Source organism: Amblyomma americanum, chromosome 1 (assembly GCF_052857255.1).
Source record: "Amblyomma americanum isolate KBUSLIRL-KWMA chromosome 1, ASM5285725v1, whole genome shotgun sequence".
In the NCBI taxonomy this organism is placed as follows: Eukaryota; Metazoa; Arthropoda; class Arachnida; order Ixodida; family Ixodidae; genus Amblyomma; species Amblyomma americanum.
In genome coordinates this window covers 171,835,117-171,853,137 of record NC_135497.1, presented here as the reverse complement: position 1 = coordinate 171,853,137, position 18,021 = coordinate 171,835,117, and the positions used below count along the sequence as shown (strand labels likewise).

Sequence of the window (18,021 nt, the reverse complement as noted above, 5' to 3'; positions counted from 1 at the left end):
TCCTTCCTTCCTTCCTTCCTTCCTTCCTTCCTTCCTTCCTTCCTTCCTTCCTATCTCCTCTCCTTCCTTCTTCCCTTCCACCATCTTACCTGTTCTTATGTTACCTGCTGCGTTATGTCTCCCTGCTTCCCTTATTTTCCACCATACCTCCATCTATCTATTTATTCCGTCCTCCCACCCTCCTTTCTTCGTTCGTTTGTTACATTTATTCTTCTTTGTGTTTAACAGAGAATTCTAGTTTCAAGGAGATAGTTCGAAGATAAAACAGTTTAGGCCGCATTCGCACTTTCTTTGAAAGAAATAATGAAGGGCGCAGTTCGAGCGCCAAGGCATTCGGCGCAAACACGTCGTACACAGCTTGTCAGCATCATGATGCTTTGGAGCACAGGAGTTAAGTCAAACTTTTATTCTGCTTCAAGACCGCCTAGTAAACGAGTTGAGGGAACAAGAGAGACCGCAGGATGAACGGTATCCACCTAAACGATCGAAAAGCGCTAAAAGAAGGCGATCCACCGGACAGCGTTGTTATGGATCAGACGCCCTAGCTATACCGACCGGCGCCGCATGGAGGGAAACCGGCAGACGTGCCGCAGAAAGGTCGGAAACTCTCCAGGCATACTGATGAACAATGCGGTACGAATGGACGGCTTGAGACCCCAGCAGCAAGAAGGGGCATCGATCACGTCTTCTGAAAATGACTCACATCGAAGTAGCCGCTATTGAAGTTTCGACTATGGGCCCAGGAGACTGAGCTATAGGTTGTCAATTCTGAGCGTTGAAGGAGAGGACTGAGCGACCTTATAAATATCCACATAAACCCCCTACCTCACGGCTCTACGCCAATTTCTGCAATGCTCACAAAGAAGCCATTCCGGAATGCTCCCCGAATCCCTCCCCGTTGTCCCTGTCCCTACGAAGAGAACGTGCCCGGTGATCATGCACGAGAGCGCGCAAAGAGCGACAGTAAAGCCTGACTACAAATTGGCTTTTAGACTTTCGCCACTGCTTTAGATCCACATCTAAAACACTCAATTTATTGTTGCCTGTTTTCTCGAATCTTACTAACATACATCAGAGAACTAGAGCACGAATGCAAACGCCCACGCCCTGTGGAGGTGCACAGTAGATATCGTCCACGCAGGCTTTCGGTGCATGCGTAGGTCAGGCAGTGCCGTTCTCTGCAGCCACGCTTTGAATATGTCTACGCTTTGAGCCCTTGGATGAATTGGCGAAAGCGTCTTGGCCGTCCGGGCTAAGTGTATTTTTATTTATTTTTTTTGCGAGAAATGAACTTGCAGTAACTCGTCGCCATTTGTGCGCGTAGCGTTTCTTCGTCCTCTGTGAAAGCACAAGAAGAAGCGCAGAGTAAAGGCTGTCTCGAGAAGTAACGTACGAAACGTTCATAATTTTTAGGAGTTCTTTATGTGGAGTTTCTCAAGTTGCTGTTTCTGCCGAAGTTTGAAGCCCGTAATTTGCATAGGAGGAGATAATTTATGCCAGCCGCCAGAAGGCGGCTGGTCCGCAGTTGCAAAACGATCATCATTCTTTCTTTGCGGCTCTAATTTTAAGCACAACTGTACAGAAGCAGCAGCAGCAAGAGCGGGATCGTCAATGCGCTGGAGAAGCTCTCACAATAGTGCTAAGAGTAGCCTTCCAAAGGAAGTCGATGTTTCAAGAACGCTGTGAATATTTGCGGGTTATTAAGAGAGCAGAAATGTATTTGATATAACTAACCAACGAAGTTCGCCTTTTCAAAAGGGCAGTGATGAAATTCGGGCAGGCAAGCGTAGCTTAAACGAAATGAGCAGTGCTTTCATGAACAGTAGTTTTTCCGCGTTTTGATAACAGTATATAATATATTGCTCGGCTGCGAGAAAAAGCTAATGCTAAATTAATATCAGAGAAGTGTCCACATTAGTTATGAGTAAGGGTGCGCGAATGTGAACTTTTGAATACGAATCGACTACCAATAGTTAGCTCCGACCATCGAACAATGAAGAGCAGGTGCATTTATTTGCAATGACATTCATATCTCATAACCTGAAACATTGTGCTTCGTTGAACAGTGAACCAGTAAGCATCAACGCTAAAGGCACGGTTTGGGTCGGTCAGTAAGATCACTGGCTGAAACATAATGCATGTTCAAGAGAATGCAACCACAATCTTGTCGATATACCAGGGAGCCCTACTTCGATGCAGGGAAATAATCCACGTTGGAACACCGTAATTAGGTTTCGAAGGAACACTGAGAAAAGTTCCATCTAATTATTTTTTCTCGGTAAAAAATTTGCTGGCTCTTTCTGGCTATGTTGCCGTTTGTCAGGCAGGAAAAGACGCACCTGTCGACGAGACAATTGGTTTTGAAAATGTTCCCGCCGGTTGATTGAGTCTCGTGAAGCCTTTGCAGAAAAGGACGGGTTGCCACCGTTGAATGGCGGCGTTGCGTAGCTTCTGTGATCCACGCCCAAAAAATCGGTGCAGACACGTGCATTTTACTCTCAAAATATACCGGGGACATACGGCATCTTTATTTAATTTTTTGGCGTTTTCTATCTTACAGAACCTTAGTTTTCGACGAGAATGGTCTCTTTGCGATTAGATCGCAGCATACCCGATCGATACAGGCCAACTTCTACTTGTCATCAGTGTCCCTGTAAAGAATACTAATCTACGGTAGGGAATCCTGAGCCTTTAAATGCGCACAGAGCCACCAGGATTCAATGTCTTTGTCGGCGAAGCTCAATAAGCCTTTCCCGCGAATAAGAAAGCTAATGCTTGTGAACAAACTAGAGGATATTGGGTATGACGAGAATTTAAATCCTTCTGAAATTTTTGAAATACATAGTGCACTTAATTTTCGAAACATTACGAAGAATAAGTGCGTGCTATTTTTCGTCTATTCGCAGTTCTCGAATACTACCACATCTATAATTATCACCGTGGATTAATCAAGAGATACAGTAATACTCGTTAAAACTTAGGAACATGTTGAGCGTGCCATGAAATAACCGATAATTATCATTTCGAAAGAAAATTTTTGTCGAACAGATATCTATACGTTGAAACGGACGATTGGAAATCCTCGAGTCTTTTGGTTCCCTCAGGAATTCCTCAAGGAAGCGTACTCAGACCCCTGTACTACTACTTGTTTACGCCAATGAGTTGTGCTCCCAGTCGTCGTCAACAATACGTCTTATTGCGTACAATGACGTCTTATAATGTATGACACTGAAAAATGTACAACACTGCAAAGAAATTCAAGATCTCGATAAGTTACCTCTACAGTGTTGTTGGACGTTAATACTTAGGAGATCATGCACCAGATCTTTTCGACACGAAGTACCTGTTATATACAATTGTACTCGCGCCGGTGAGTGCCTACAGACAGTGTCTCAATATGAGTAGTTGTGTGTGCCCCTAATCTACATTCTGTCTTTAGGCATCCATATCGGCAACGTATTATCATCGGTTAGCAGCACCTTTAGTTTTTTCTATCGTTAATTTTGGTATTCTAGCACCAACTCTAAACCTTTTACCTACAAAGCCGTCATGTCTGAACAAAAATATGCATTTTTAATTTGGAGCTATCGTTCTCAAACTCTGACTAACCGCCTCTAGTACCTATAGAGTAAAGCAGCCCGATGTAGCCTATTCGATGAAAATTGAAAACCTTGTGTGCCTTACATCAAGCCAACCTTACCTCTCTCTGACCTGGCTGAGACACGTAATATTTTTGCAAAATCTTTTATAATATGCCTCACCAAAACCCACCTGTTTTATATACCTCCTGCGAAGATTTCTGCTGGAACCGGTAACACTTGCATTGCTTTTCTGCAACTCGCACGTACGTCTTAGTTTTCTTAGTTGCCGTTGCTCGTAGCTATTCGACCATGGAACTCTGGCTTATTGCACACCCGACTCCAGTCGGTAACTGAATAGCAAAAGCCCCTTGCACCTCTTTCTATCCCCCCTCGGCACCGAACTCTGCCGGCCTCTACGAGACAGTCTGCACTTAAATTTAGACCAAGAGTTTGCCCTGACTAATCTTGAACACGCACTCGATGCTCGTAGCCACAAGTACACTACTGTAGAAGGTCAGACTACTTATACACTCCTGAGAAATTTACCGAAAAACGACAAGCAAACTATCTGGACGAAGTAACCACCAACTTGCGTGGCGGTGCTCTCCCGCACACTTGGAAACCTTCAATTGCAACATTACTATTGAAACCGGACCTCGTATCTCGCACCTATTGTTTCGGTAAAGCCATGGTGCGCATGGTCTTCACCAGGCTTAAACATCGTCTTAACACAATTGAATTCTCCCCCTCCCCCAGTAAAGCACATTAGCTTCTGGGCAGGAATGTTCACTTAGGAACTATTCCTGCTCTCTACACAAACTTTCTAAACCCCAAATCTAAATAAGCACCACGTGCAAGACACCGTCGATGCGCGTAAGGCATTTAACACTATTGCTCACGACCCGCTCCTCGACGTCTTAGGCACCACAGACTGCATGATTATTTCCGCGCTTTTCTCTCCGACCGCACTGCATGGCTCCGTTTTCCCGAATCCTTGAGGCATCCACCGACAAAGTGAACTAACTATGCGTCTTTCCTTTTCTCGAAACCGAGATAGGTTTTACACCGCGAATAAGATTAGACTTGGAATAAGACTGTCTTATTTGCTTTGTGTAAGCCGCCCCTGCTCTCTCTCTCTCTCGCTCTGCTCTTTATGGGGGTTTTTAAGCCAACCTATGCCTTCGTTAAGTGCCGTGCGAGTGAAATGCGTATTCCCGTACTTATGTTCTGCCCTCCAGCCAGTACAGAGACACCGACTTGAAGAATTGAAAGCTCACGTGTGGTACGCGCTATGTGGAGAGCTTTAGAAAACCACGCTGAGGTATTTGCATCTTGTTAGGGCTTCAGTCATTGTTAGAGCTGGAGAATACCATGGCTTATGTGAGAGGGGCTGTAATGGCTCAAGAATGTATAAGAACGTCTTCAATGGCAGCAAACGAGAAAATGGTTAAACGGTTTCCAAAATTGTTCAAATAAGGTTGATTTTTTTCTTGTGAAAATAAGGATGAGGTGAGATGAGGGCGATGAGTTGCCTCGGAAGAGAACAAAGGTATAAGTGATTTCTTGCACTTGATTTTGAAGCTATCAAAAGCGACAACATTGCAGTGAATTCGGGACAGAGCCCAGCCAGTACCGCTCAGCCTAGCGGCCTATAGCGCTTCCAATGGCAGCCACTCGATCATTCTCTTTCTTACTTCTGGACTGATGTCAACGCGGTATTTTTCAGTGTTCATAGCCATGCTCCATGTGATGGCAGCCAAGAGAACTGGAAGCGCTTGGCTGGAATTACTGGTAATGGGCAAGCCCTATGCACAACAGGGAAGCTCAAGCAGGAGGCTTGCGAAAAAAATCTACATAGGCGATTTACACAATTTTCATGTGCAATGACGAAAACTTGACAGAAGGCGTTGTGATGCCAAGTTATTTTTTCTTCGATGACAACTCGGTATTGCGAGCTTAGAACTAGCCTTCTCGACTCTACTTTCAACAACAAATGTTTGGACCTACCGGGAAAAGCTTGAAGATAGCGAAATGTTTCACTACGCAGCCTTTTCCACGTTCCCATCCTGGAACTGGGATAGTGACGTTCTGGAAGTACTGTGAGAAGATGGTCATGAGAATTATGCTCCTGTAAAAAACAAAACAAAAACAAAACAAACAACAAAATTGGCGGCTGATTCAGAATACCACAGAGTTTATGTTCATCATAAAAGATGTCAATGTTTCTTTTGGTGCTGGTGTTATTCACCGCATTTTGATTGCGATATAAACGGGCAACATTAGTGCCCCAGGCCGCTGAAAGTTTCATCATAAACATGCTAAATATTGCTAGAAAGAAAAATAATAATGAAGTATTACTGAAAAACAACTGGGCAAAGCTTTTTCTCTTTTTCTTCATGAGTACACTTTCCACGGCTTTTGCGGTTTGCGACGTGCCGATGCGATGGCCCGTATTTTTCTCTGAGAATTTTTTGCGCTCATCAAATAGTCATTGCCTGAAGGTGCCTTCTGCTGCATCTAGTGAGAAACTTTGCTAAACATGTTTTTAGTCTCTTTCTAAAAAAAAAGAGAGAAAGAAGGTAAATACATTTTAAAAATCATTTCGGTCATACTACTTATAAATTTACTCCACATACGCAGTTCAAAGAGCCCGAATACTTACTATGTGTCATAAAATACAAGGAAAATAAGAGGCAGAAAAAAAATATGGTTCGTTTACGTTCTTTCTAGTGCTCTGTCTTTCACCAGATCAGCGCGCATGAAGGCGCAGGAATGTTTAAAGTTTAAAACCGAATGCCATCGCGCTTACTACGGCATCTACTCCCTACCTCTTCAGACTATAGGCAAGTGATAACAGTATTTTACATTTTTAAATTTCTGCTTATATTTAGCATTTTTAAATTTTGGCTTTATACATATCCTTCCTGATAGGTACCAGACATCGCTCTTTAGTTGCCTGATGAGTCGCTGGCAATACCGGGCGATGAACAAGGCTCTTGTTCAGTGAGAATAGTGTCCTATCTCGTTGAGTTCATTAGCGCGCCAGGAGCGACAACGGCGCACTAACTTCGAGCGAGTGGGAACCTGCACGCAGGTGCAGTGGTTCATAAGCTGCAGGTGCAGTGGTTCACTGCACATGCGTGCAGTGGTTCATAAGCTGATCTGGTTGCCGAAAATGCTGCCTTATCTGAATTGCAGCCTTTTGCTCTCTGCGGCGACTCTGCAGCGACTATGTACATGGTAGTTAAATATTATTGCGCCTGACGATGTGACGGCGGCATTGGCTGTAACGGCAAGCGGGCACTCAACATGAACGCGGCGCCCCAGTTGCCAGAGCTGAGCTGGGCAGCCTCCTTGAAGAGCGACAGGCCGACCAGGGCGATGCAGGGTGCGATTCCCAGTGGTGTTACCCATCGTAGCAGGAAGCCCACGATGCCCGTGAAGCCCAACAGCACTTCGAACGCCGACGACGCGATAATGGCCCCGGAAATCTGCATCAGAGGCGCAAGGCACTGTGTACCTCCTGGATGACTCTGTTTCTCTGTTCCTGCTTGAACACCGTGCTCAAACGGCGCCTTAAAGGAAGTTACGCAAATAAAAACAAAAAAGTCAAAACAATGAACTTCCGTTCAGTGTGCCACAAGTTCAAGTAGTGTGGCGCATTCAAAGCGTGTTCATGGAGAAAAAGGTTCAGTTAAAAAGACGATGGAGCGAGCGAGACGGGCATCCCGTATTGTGCCTCGACATTTTGTGTTCCTCTCGTGGTCTGGAAGGATGCTGTTTTGGTTCGGTATCAGTTTATGGGGTTTAACATCCCAAAGCGACTCAGGCTACCGCCGCGACCGCCGCGGCCGGTATCGAACCCGCGTCTTTCGGGCCATCAGCCGAACAGGATAACCACTGAGCTGCTGCGGCGGCTCAGAAGCACGATGCCTCATTTTCTAACACTGGCACTCTTGTATATACTCTCTTACATCACAAACGTTCTTACAAACTTCAGTGCTACATCTCCAAGATCTTCCTGTTCATTACTCTCATTTCTAGGGTTCTAGAATTCTTTCCACCGACGCAGCCATGGCAGCGTTACCTTAAGGTCAAGAGACGGTGGTATCTGAACTTCATTGTCGCCATTTCCAGGATAGGCCGAAACGTGGACTCTCGAACAGCACGAAGCGTCCCAGGTAGCTGTTCTTTGATTATGTGTTGGTCACATGAACGACGCGAAAAGCGGTGAACGCCTTTGGCTGGAGGCGAAAAGGGTATAGAAAGGCACACTTATTTCTTCTTCTGCTGTCCGTTTGTTTTCAACGGTCCGTTCTCTCGCAGCTTCTGTACTCACTGGACGCACTTATTAATCGCACAAAACGCAGGCGTAACACACAGGACCATTGTCTCAGTACTATGAACATAAATATACCTACCAGAAACCTTACATCTGCTATTAATGAGCAGTTCCAGTTGATGTTTGCGCCGGCGCACTGCATTTTCCAAGCAAAAGAATCATGTAGGTGAAGTTAGCTGGGAGGTGGGATGGAAATGGCAACAATAAATTTATTGGCGCTATTGCATTTACCCGCCGCGGTGCCACAGTGGTTATGACGTTAGGCAGCTAAGCCCGTATTCGCGGTATGTAACTCTGACCACGGTGGCAATATTTCAACAGAGGTACGAAGCAAAAGACGCCCATGAGCTGCGCCATTTTAGGGCACGTTAAAGAACCCCAGCTGGTTGAAATTAATCCGGAGCCATCCACTACGATAACGTTATGTCCCCCTCCTTTCACTACATCTTTCATTGTTCCCTCCACGGCGTGGCTCAGGTGTTCATCCTTTTATCCTGAGGGGGATAGCTACCGTTACGCGGTCCTTACGAGCAACTAATAAGTGATTATTACTATTATATTTCAGTTAGCGGGGAGCCTCAGTGGTAACAGGGACTGATTGCATACACTGAAACAAAGGGCTGCGTAGAACTGAACGCGAATTAACAGGCTTCAGACTGAAAACAGCAACCTACAACAAAAGAGATAAGATAGCATGAAAATACGAAAACAGAAGAACGGCTGGAAGTGTTACAAAAAAAAATAAAACTCATAATAGAGCAGCTACGAACCATCAGAGGCACATTGCGCTCCTACCCGGAAATTATGCATGAAGTAAAACCGATTCTAATGTAGCGTGGCGATAAAGTAGACCCGACGCAGGTCGCGCTGAAAGGAGCGTCTCACGGGACCACGGATGGCCGTCCGCCGTTGGCAGTTTCTCGGTCAATTTTTCGCTATGCTGGGCGTAAATGTGAAAATTTAAGAGAGCCCGAAACAAGCGCTCGTTTGGCTCACCCCAAACATACAGTGACCAGCGCACTGTAAAAATGAAGAAGAAAAATGCTGCTCATATATCCCGCACAGCCAGGCGCAACTGCTGAAACATAGCTTTAATGTTCCGTGACTAGTCCATACAATCTGAATTGCAGACCAGGATATTCAGCATATATGCCGGGCGAGGCTAGATTTATAGGCAAATCTCGGAGAGCGTGGCTGAAGACGGGGGAGGGGGGTGCGGGGTTGCTTCACATGTGCAATGCGTTTTTTAAACATTATTCCCGAAGAAAGAAAGAGGCCAGTGTGATTTTTAATGCAAAATTTCTCGTTCAAGGATGGGCGGTGTGGTCGTTCTCTGCACTCCCTTAAATCCGCCTATGATAGTAACTCCGCGGAGTTGGTAATCTATCCATAAATATCTTGGGCAAAATGCCCTTAAATGTCACGAATAAAAAAAAAAGAAACGTAAACCACTATTTTCTAACTATATATGCTTGCTCATTTCCATAGTGGCCGCTATGACTATGCATCAACTGTAAATCTGTGTGTGAGGACCATGAAGCTGATTTATTGGACGCCGGAGAAGTTGCGTAGTGCACCTAGCTGGTGCGCACCCGAGCACTTTCTTATTACTCAAGAGCGTTCGACTGCATGTCGACAGATAGAGTCCACAGTTTTGTGACGCTGATCTCTACGGGCGTAAGACTACATGCCGCTGTCTCTGGAGTGATAGAAAAGCTATGCTGCAAAGAGATACTTGAGAACATAGCCCGCGGGGCGAAACAGCCTAGTAATTACACATCTGTTCTGATAAATCCCCGAATCGCTTAATGATTCTGGTATCGAGTAGTTTTTCTGCTGTATCAGGGTAATGTGCGGGGTCTGACTGTTTTAGGCCACTGATGATTCAGCTTAATGCACTAGTTTTATTTTAGACGATAGTTACCGTTTCTCCGCACACTTGGACCTTTCTTGCTTTTCAACAGTCTAGGAGAAATTATTATTCGAAGTAATAGAGGGTTAATGAACTTCGTTTTTTGTTCTTTCCAGTTATTTTTTTAGAACATGTTGATGTTTCATTTATAGCATCTATCAGTGCACGTTGTCGAAATTTCTCAACACTTCATAAACATCTACAACCAGATCCAGTGAGAGGTTAGGTAGAATGGGAATGTAGTTAATTGTGCGGAAAACGAGCGGGCCTGTTAATGAGCCGTAGACACATATTAAAATATGTGCAGTCTCCGGAAATATCTTTCACCAATAAAATCATTCGTGCATTCAATTCAACCATCTCCAAAATTTGGGTCCGTATTCACAGAGATATTCGCCATTCGAAAGCAGCAAGCTATTACCCACACAAGTTGAAAAAATGAGATATCCACGTAAAGCATGCTGAATACGTTCAGAATACGCTCTGAGGCCCTTTAGCAGTCGACGAAAATGGTCATTTCTGTGTTAAATTGCGCTGAAGCAGCCGTAGTGCGGGATAGATTACAGCCATCAGAACATACACCCAGTGTGGGAAAATTACAATAAAAAGACGTATTGAGATTTATGCATCCAGTTTCGTTCTGAGTCACAAAGCACAGAGATGCGAAGGGTTCTCTGGTTCGGTGGCTTGCTCCCCAGGCTCCCTCAAGATAGCCCACACATCTTTCTCCCTTTCTTCTTCTCATATACATTCCGCGGTGAATTTCTCGACTTTCTTTTTGTTCCGTATGTAAAATTGCAGCGGCGATTTCGTGCATGGCTGCGTCTCCCATTTCTACCTTCTTATTTTGTGTGTCCGCATTCAAGCAAATTCTAGGAGGGAGAAAGTTTACAGCGCCAGTACATTTATAACTTGCTCAAGCCAACTTATGGCAGTGGCTTTCTTCTTCAGAACACTCTTATTGTTTGGCGCAATTGATTATTTCGCGTTCTTATTTTAGCCCCGGTTTAGACGGCTGCGTGCACATATTTGCTACGAATTCCATGAACGTCATAGTCATTCGCGGGGAAGACGGTAATAAAAGTTGTTAAAATTCATGTTGGGTTTTATCTGCTTTGTTTTTCAGCGGCCGTGTTCGCAACTCTGCAACTTTTAAAACCGCATCGATAAAGCCTTAATATTCAAGTTGGATTAAAAAAAAGGTAACTGATTAAGATCGTTTATAAAGAAAAGAAAAAAGTGGTAGTAATCAAAGCTGAGTGAAAAGTGACTAGACATACTAACCCAGATATGATAAGCCTTAGTTCTGACGAACTGCGAACTTTATAAGCTATAACATCATATAATGGAAGAGGACAGTTCCTGATAAGAACCACGGCAAATGTTAGACCTGCAGCGCTCATACATGCATGGTTTTATCAATCGCTGCGAAGCAAATGCACGTGACATTACTCGTAGCAATCTTGGACATCTGGCACTCAGCGCCATGCCGAGCTGCGCACTGGTGCCCCCTGCGTAAGTCGATAGGATCGCGTCCTGATAAATTGCATACTAAGTCTTATATCTATCAGGAATGTGGAACTATTTATCTCGATATTTCCAGGTTTTATTGTGCAGCGTTTCTGTAGACACTCGCCATTTCTAGCAGATTACGAAAATGTAATATCGTGCTGCATTCATGTGAAGCAAAGTTTGAGTTTTTATCTTGTTTTGAGGCCGCGACTTCCGAATAGTTACGAGTAGTTTCGCGTACACAAGCACCATCGCTTTAATAAGCGATGCTTGGCGATAAATTTATTTGAATGCTTGAAATTCTGTGCAATACCTCATGGACCAGCAGAATGACTATGCATCCAAACTGGCACGGATTGTTGTCTCCCTGTGGTTTGTTCAGGTGAACAAAAGGGGGATTAACGCAGGATCGTAGAGCCAGTAACAAGGAGGATTGAGACAGGTGCGCACTGCTACTGTTTCGTATTTACACTCTGGTGTGTTGAATTTCTTTTTTATAGAGCAGGACGCGGTGCATTCACAGACTATTTTAGTCTTTCAGAGATAAAAATATGACGGGCTGGACGGGAGACCATGAGTCAAATGATGCGTCGTTTTAATCAATGAGGTCGAACGCGTGGCCGTGCGCTAGGCATTCTTGAGCCGACAGCCTTTTCTAGAAAAGGGCGTGGATGAGGGTCCCTCGTGCTAAGAGCTGCGTGGAAGGTCATGGTTAAAATTAATGGTCCCACACCCCGCCTGGACTACCAGGCACATCGTATAGGAGAGGCCAGTTGATTAATTTTGGCCTCCTCGCGTTTTTAGTTTTCTGGAATATATCTTGTCCGCCGTTTCCGAATTTCACCTTTGCCTCAGTGCGGTTGCTGCGGACGGACACCGAGACCAGCATCTTGTTTGCAACAGCAAAACGGCGGTGTCAGTCACCACAGCGGCTTGTAAATAGTACTAAGCCTAACACAGCAGCGCAAACAACTGACTGGGCTTCTTTCTACGACTTCTCTAACGCATCCATACATCAGGCGCGCAAGCAATAAAGTTGAAGAAAAGAAAGTAGTCCCCGATTACCCAGATTTCCGTAGAGAAAAGGCCCCAGCACGAATTGGCAGAACGAGGTGCTCTCGACTCAGCTGGTACTGGCTGCCGGCGGCAACTGCACGAAGTACCGAGGAAGAAGAGAAATCGGTCGTTGCGTGAAAGCTATTGCAATATCCTCCTCCCCGTCGCATTGTGGTAGTTTAGGGTAACAGCACCCTGGGCGCCGGAAGGAGAGGTGCTCTCCACGCTCCATGAAGTCGAACGTGCTCTAAGCCATCAGTTAACAGGGCGGAACTGTGGTTGGCGTGAACGGGAAACAAGCTCTGTGGACTGTTGTTGTTTCTTCTTAATACAGAGCTACCACGAGGCCTAGGCGTTCTCGTTGGCAGCAGCTGCAGCGCCAGCCACGTACACTATCGCTTGAGGCTACGCTCCGCTGGGCGTTGCGTACGAAATTACAGATTGTCTGCGAATTTCTGGTTCTAAACTTCCGACGCTACTGAAAGATGTGCACTGCATCTAATTAGCATTTAGATGATGATCCCAGCTTTTACAAAAATGGACGCGTTTCACGGCGCACCCCCGGAATTCGTTTGAGAAGTGGACAGACATTTAGAAGATCTGTGGCTCATCATAGCAATAATTGTGAGGCCCGTTGCACTCGTCGTAATGAAGTTTATTGCGCCGCGGGGCAACACCACTGCTATTTTGTTTCCGAAAGTACTCGACACCTCCTAAGATTGCCTGTTGTGAGAGTTATCTTTCAACAAGCTAACTAAAAAAAACTACTAGGAAAAAACACAGCACAAAAGTGCAACCAGAGAAAATTTAGCGATGGGACAAACAAAAAAAAATAGAGAAATTGCTGTTTCTCCTGCCATTCGGTCGCCTTTATGCGCTGATAAAAAACTCGAATTATTAGCAGAATGGAGGCCTATCGAAACTCTTAAAAAATATCTCTTGATTTTAACACGCCTAAGGGTCACGAAACCCACTCGCACAACGTAAGGGAATCAGCTGACAAGAGGGTATTATATAGAAGTTGCGCATAGTCAATGTTCGCTAGCATGAGAACAAAATTTGGGGTCCTCTCTGTTAGCTATCTCCGCTTTGTGTACGTAGGCGCACCTTAAGCCACGTGCAGACGAAACGTTATGTGTATTTGCAGCCCCGTGTTTATTTTATGGGATTTAACGTCCCAAAGCGACTCGGGCTACGAGGGATACCATAGTGGAGGGCTACGGACAGTTTCCATCCCCTGGGGTTCTTTAACGTGCACTGACATCGCACACTCCATGGGCGTCTAGCATTTCTCCTCCACCGAAATGCGACCGTCGCGGCTGGTACCTAACCTGCGTCTTTCACGTCAGCAGCCGAGCACCAAAACCACTGAGCCACCGCAGCCGCTGTCGACCCCGTGTATTTTACGCTTGAAGTCTCTGACATGAGCCATTTTTTTTTCTCGCGGGCTAGTTGGCGTGTGCAGTTAATTTGGAAAAACCCCGCGAAAAGACGATGAAGCGCCGAGAATAAGCAAACACAAAAAAGTTTCATTGCTTCGTCCTCTTCGCCTCGCGCAGGTTTTAGAAATTAACGACACGCACCCACTAGCCCGGCAGAAAATACTGCTAGACATGGACCAGTACGCCTTGTGTTGTGTCATGCGAACGACTTGTCGCTGAGTGCGGAAACGTTTCTTATTGGGTAGATACCTCAATGAGAGAAGCCGCCATACAGCCTGGTTACTAGGATCCTTTCACTTCCAGCCCGTGCGCACTCTGGTTTTCCAAAGGCAAGATACGCCACTCCCACATTTACGAAAAAGTTGGGGTGCATGCTGCCTCGAAAACAAAAGAAACGGTAAAGTCTGCAATTTTACTTACCAACTAAAATTGCTTGTCCCGTGCTTTCACACTTCTGCGTTCTGCGTTATCGGCTGGTTCTATTCGTGAAATCATGCTTTAACTAGTCACAGTACCTCTACTCTCCTACATAGCCTCTTTAAAAACTCTACTGTTCTTTACAAATTTTTGGCTCTAAGGATTGATAGAACAGTCAGCATCAGGAATACATCTTCATGCTTTGTTCAAATAATTTTGTTGACACTCGCGCTAATCATAATATGTAAATGTTCATTGTTGTCGTGAGAGAACTTCTGCATTATGGTTGAGCAATTTATGGAGCCGCCAGACGTTTGGCCCTAGAGAGGAGATTAAGAGCACTAAAACGGCAATTTTGCACCAAGTCTGGAGGAAAACATTTGCGGACTTCATGAGATGCACTTTCCGGCTCATTTTACTGTTCTGTCTTCTGATTTCGGGCAGCTCTGCACTGTCCCCGAAGTTGATCGCATAAGCACGTAAGAGCACGCTAGGCTGCAGCGTCGGCGTGCGAGCTATAGTTACAGAAGCACAGATGCCTACCTCGCTCATCCGTGCTTGCCAAACGGCCGTCCACTCATCGTCCGTTACATTGCCCGTGAGTCCCGAGTCGGGATCACGCGCAGCAATCAGCTCTTCTTCGGTTGGGCAGCGCCAGTGTGGTAGCGCCATGGTGGCCAGGATGGGTACTAAAAAGGTCACGCTGCAGCCCTGGATGATGGGCAGCCTGCGCAGTGCCCGTTAAGGGAGGTGAAAAATGAGGGGACAAAGCAGGGGTGGAGGACCACACATAAGTTATGTCCCATGGTGCGCGGGTGCAAAATCTTTGCACACACGCGTAGTGGTTCAGCGTACGATTTGGAAAGATCTTTCCGCAGAAGCATGAGCAAAGTAATACCTTTACGAATGACGCGATGTCAGGAACAAGGTCCATCTCTCACCACCACCCAGTTACGTGTTCTTCGCCGCATGCACCTCAATGCACTACCCTCCTTTGCGTTTTCTTTCCTCTATCGTCTCCGTTCCTCCCCAGCATTCCCCAAGTGCCCCGAACCCTGTGCTAATCTTGGACAGTTCCCTTTGTCATCCCCCTGTTATCCATACCGCTCTCCTCCAACGCGGTGGGCCTGGCTAGCTTAGCACCTTCTGATGGACCAACCGACTTAAGTGTCTCTGGCGCAGGGCATTCTCGACGCTTAGTGCTGCATCGCAATAAAATTCTATCTCTCCCTCTCAATGCGCAGGTGAGACCATGGTGCCAGTTCTGCGGCAGGCATAAGGAACAATAATTTCTAAAATTAGCCGCATCAGACCTCTTTCAGTGCTTCTGTGGCCCGTGGTGGTGTCTCAAAATGATTTGAGCCAACTCTTTATAGTTTGTGCTTTGGCTTAAGGCGGAATGTCCGGTGTAAGCCGCAATTTTCGACCAAAAATGTATTTTTAGATAACTGGCACAATACATTCCCCAACCATTCAAGAACCTGTCAGCAAATTTGGATTCTCATCTAAGCAGCAGAAAACAACAGGGTCCACTGGCAGGCTAAAAAAGCTCAAGCCCAGCTCGATGACGCTACCATGAAATGCGCATTCTATTCTGGCAATATGTCCGATTAAAATTAACAGTCGTGGAGCAAATTCGTCAGCAAGGACATGATTTGTGACTTTTGTATTTCTGCAGATACAATCTACAACTACGACGAATACTACTATACCGCAGCCTTCGGAAGCTTCTGTGGTACAGCTATCGTTCTAAAAAAAAATAGACCTTTGGAAAGAATAGTGCGAAAAGATTCAGCAATGGGATTCTGTGGATTCTGTGCAGGTAACGAGGTAAGAAAGTTGCGAAACCTGCTCAGCCGCATACCTGATGCCGAGCGAGGTCTGGATGAGCGTGCCGATCCCTGAGATGAAGAAGATGGTGGAGATGAGGTAGCCACGGGCGGGATCTTCCTCTCGCATGCAGAGCGCCGGTGCCAGGGCAAAGGGGTAACTTAACGTTCCCGTGGTCGCAATCAGGTAATGCTACATGACAGAGCGGTGAGGCGTAAATGCATGCAACTCCGAGAGTCCGAAAGAAGCCAAGTCACTGCGCGCAGAAGCGCTTAATAGTGTGTCCAACTGCTACCTGACAGTGTCACCTGTTTGGTGGCAGTAGTCTGCTAGGACACAGAACTGCACACAAATGCTCGTCTTTAATTATTATTTATACGTCGCTACGGTGGAGCGATTACTGGTAGAATTATGCAAGTCTAACCTCACTTGTAGCTCACAACAAACTCAACCTCAAGTTCCTCACGCACGCTAAAAAATACAAGTAGCTGAAACTTTATGAACTGTAGATCACAACTTTCCACTCACTGTCATGTTTAAATTTCGTTAGTCACTTTCAAAAACACTTTTAGCTCTTAGACAAGGTTATTTGGCAGCCAGTTCATTGTTCCAATAATGAAAGGCGAGACGAAGAAGTTGAAGTGAGCGAACTTAAGGTAAAATCGTCCAGACGTTTATCACTGAGAGCATTCGCTGAAGATGGCTGACTAGCATTTCAACTGCACCTGACATCCTGTAGCCGACAACTAAAGATAGCTAGCATCCTTCATGTCTTCCTTGCTGAAACTACGTGGCAGGATAAACACAGCAACTGATTATGAGAGCGGCTTCACTGCTCTGCTGAGGGTGGAGTAAGGGGCTTTATGACGTGCAAACCAATAGTGTGCAGGTAAAGTAGACTGCTAACCACAACTGTACAGTAGGCCAGACGCCTGCTTGCGAATTCTTGCTTAAAAGACAAGTACTAGGACCGGAGTATCTATATTCATTCACCAGTATCCAAGCATGCCACCCAGTGCAAGAAGACAGTTTTACCTGTAGGCCAAGTACAGCGCTGAAATACCATGCAGGACTGTCGTCTACTCCGTAGGACATCATCCTTTCTGGGGGCACTTTTTGCGCCTTGGATGGTTTGTCATCCTGGCAAAAAAAAAAAAAAAGAACACAAAGCCGATATTAGTTTTTTTTTTTTTTTACACTGATTCAAACGCTACCACTTGGCAGTGAGCGCTGACCCTTAAGGCCGGGGTCCCGCACTGGCGGTGGCCGCTGGCTGTTTTTTACGAACTTTGCGCGATCGTTGTGGCCCTCCCTGTTGTGATAAACTTTTAGCTATTTGGAAACAGCAATTTATTTAGTTTTAATTATATGCGATGCTAATACCAATTAATGTTGCTGCATATGGTGTGAGAAAAATACGGACTGCATAGAATGATATTTTTGTTCCACTTGCCTGCCTTTGCGATGTTATCTGAAGAAAAAAAAATAGTGCATGAAAAAGAGAGTTGTGTCTGCAGCATTTGAAAGAGTTAAAATTAGAATATCAGAAGTAGTTTTAGGCTCCAGTGGCTAGTCATTTAGAACCATAGCTCTAGAAAGACAAAAAAATGACAAGAATGGCGCATATTAGAAGACTAATAGCTTTTGGTCTAGTTGACGGAACGCCAGTATACTTGGTACATTTGTAGATCCTGTATATGGCGTTAAGTCTGAAAAACATCTATGTACTGCATTTTGCGCTCCTTCAGTTTTCACTGTTCAAATTTTGCTGTAACCAAGAAAACGCGCTTTTCTTCCCGAAGCAATACCCCGAATGCTGTCCGCAGAATAACAATCCAAACCGAACACTCTATCACTCTGTCTGGGAGTGCCCGAACCAAACAGGAAACCAAACACCCATCTCCCACCCTTCATTTTCCTCCTGCAGGA

The 18,021-nt window shown here is 45.4% G+C and overlaps 1 protein-coding gene across 1 annotated transcript in view; it reads right to left on the bottom strand.

Annotated features, from left to right (window-relative positions):
* The window catches only part of LOC144114186 (solute carrier family 23 member 1-like), a 93,772-nt gene that overhangs the window by 27,478 nt on the left and 48,273 nt on the right, over positions 1-18,021 (bottom strand). The window contains exons 4-8 of the mRNA XM_077647763.1: positions 17,128-17,232; positions 16,127-16,284; positions 14,806-14,989; positions 6,891-7,072; positions 5,589-5,709 (exon numbers count right to left, since the gene is read on the bottom strand). Of these exons, the coding sequence (XP_077503889.1) occupies positions 5,589-5,709; positions 6,891-7,072; positions 14,806-14,989; positions 16,127-16,284; positions 17,128-17,232 (750 nt within the window). The remainder of the gene's footprint in view (positions 1-5,588; positions 5,710-6,890; positions 7,073-14,805; positions 14,990-16,126; positions 16,285-17,127; positions 17,233-18,021) is intronic.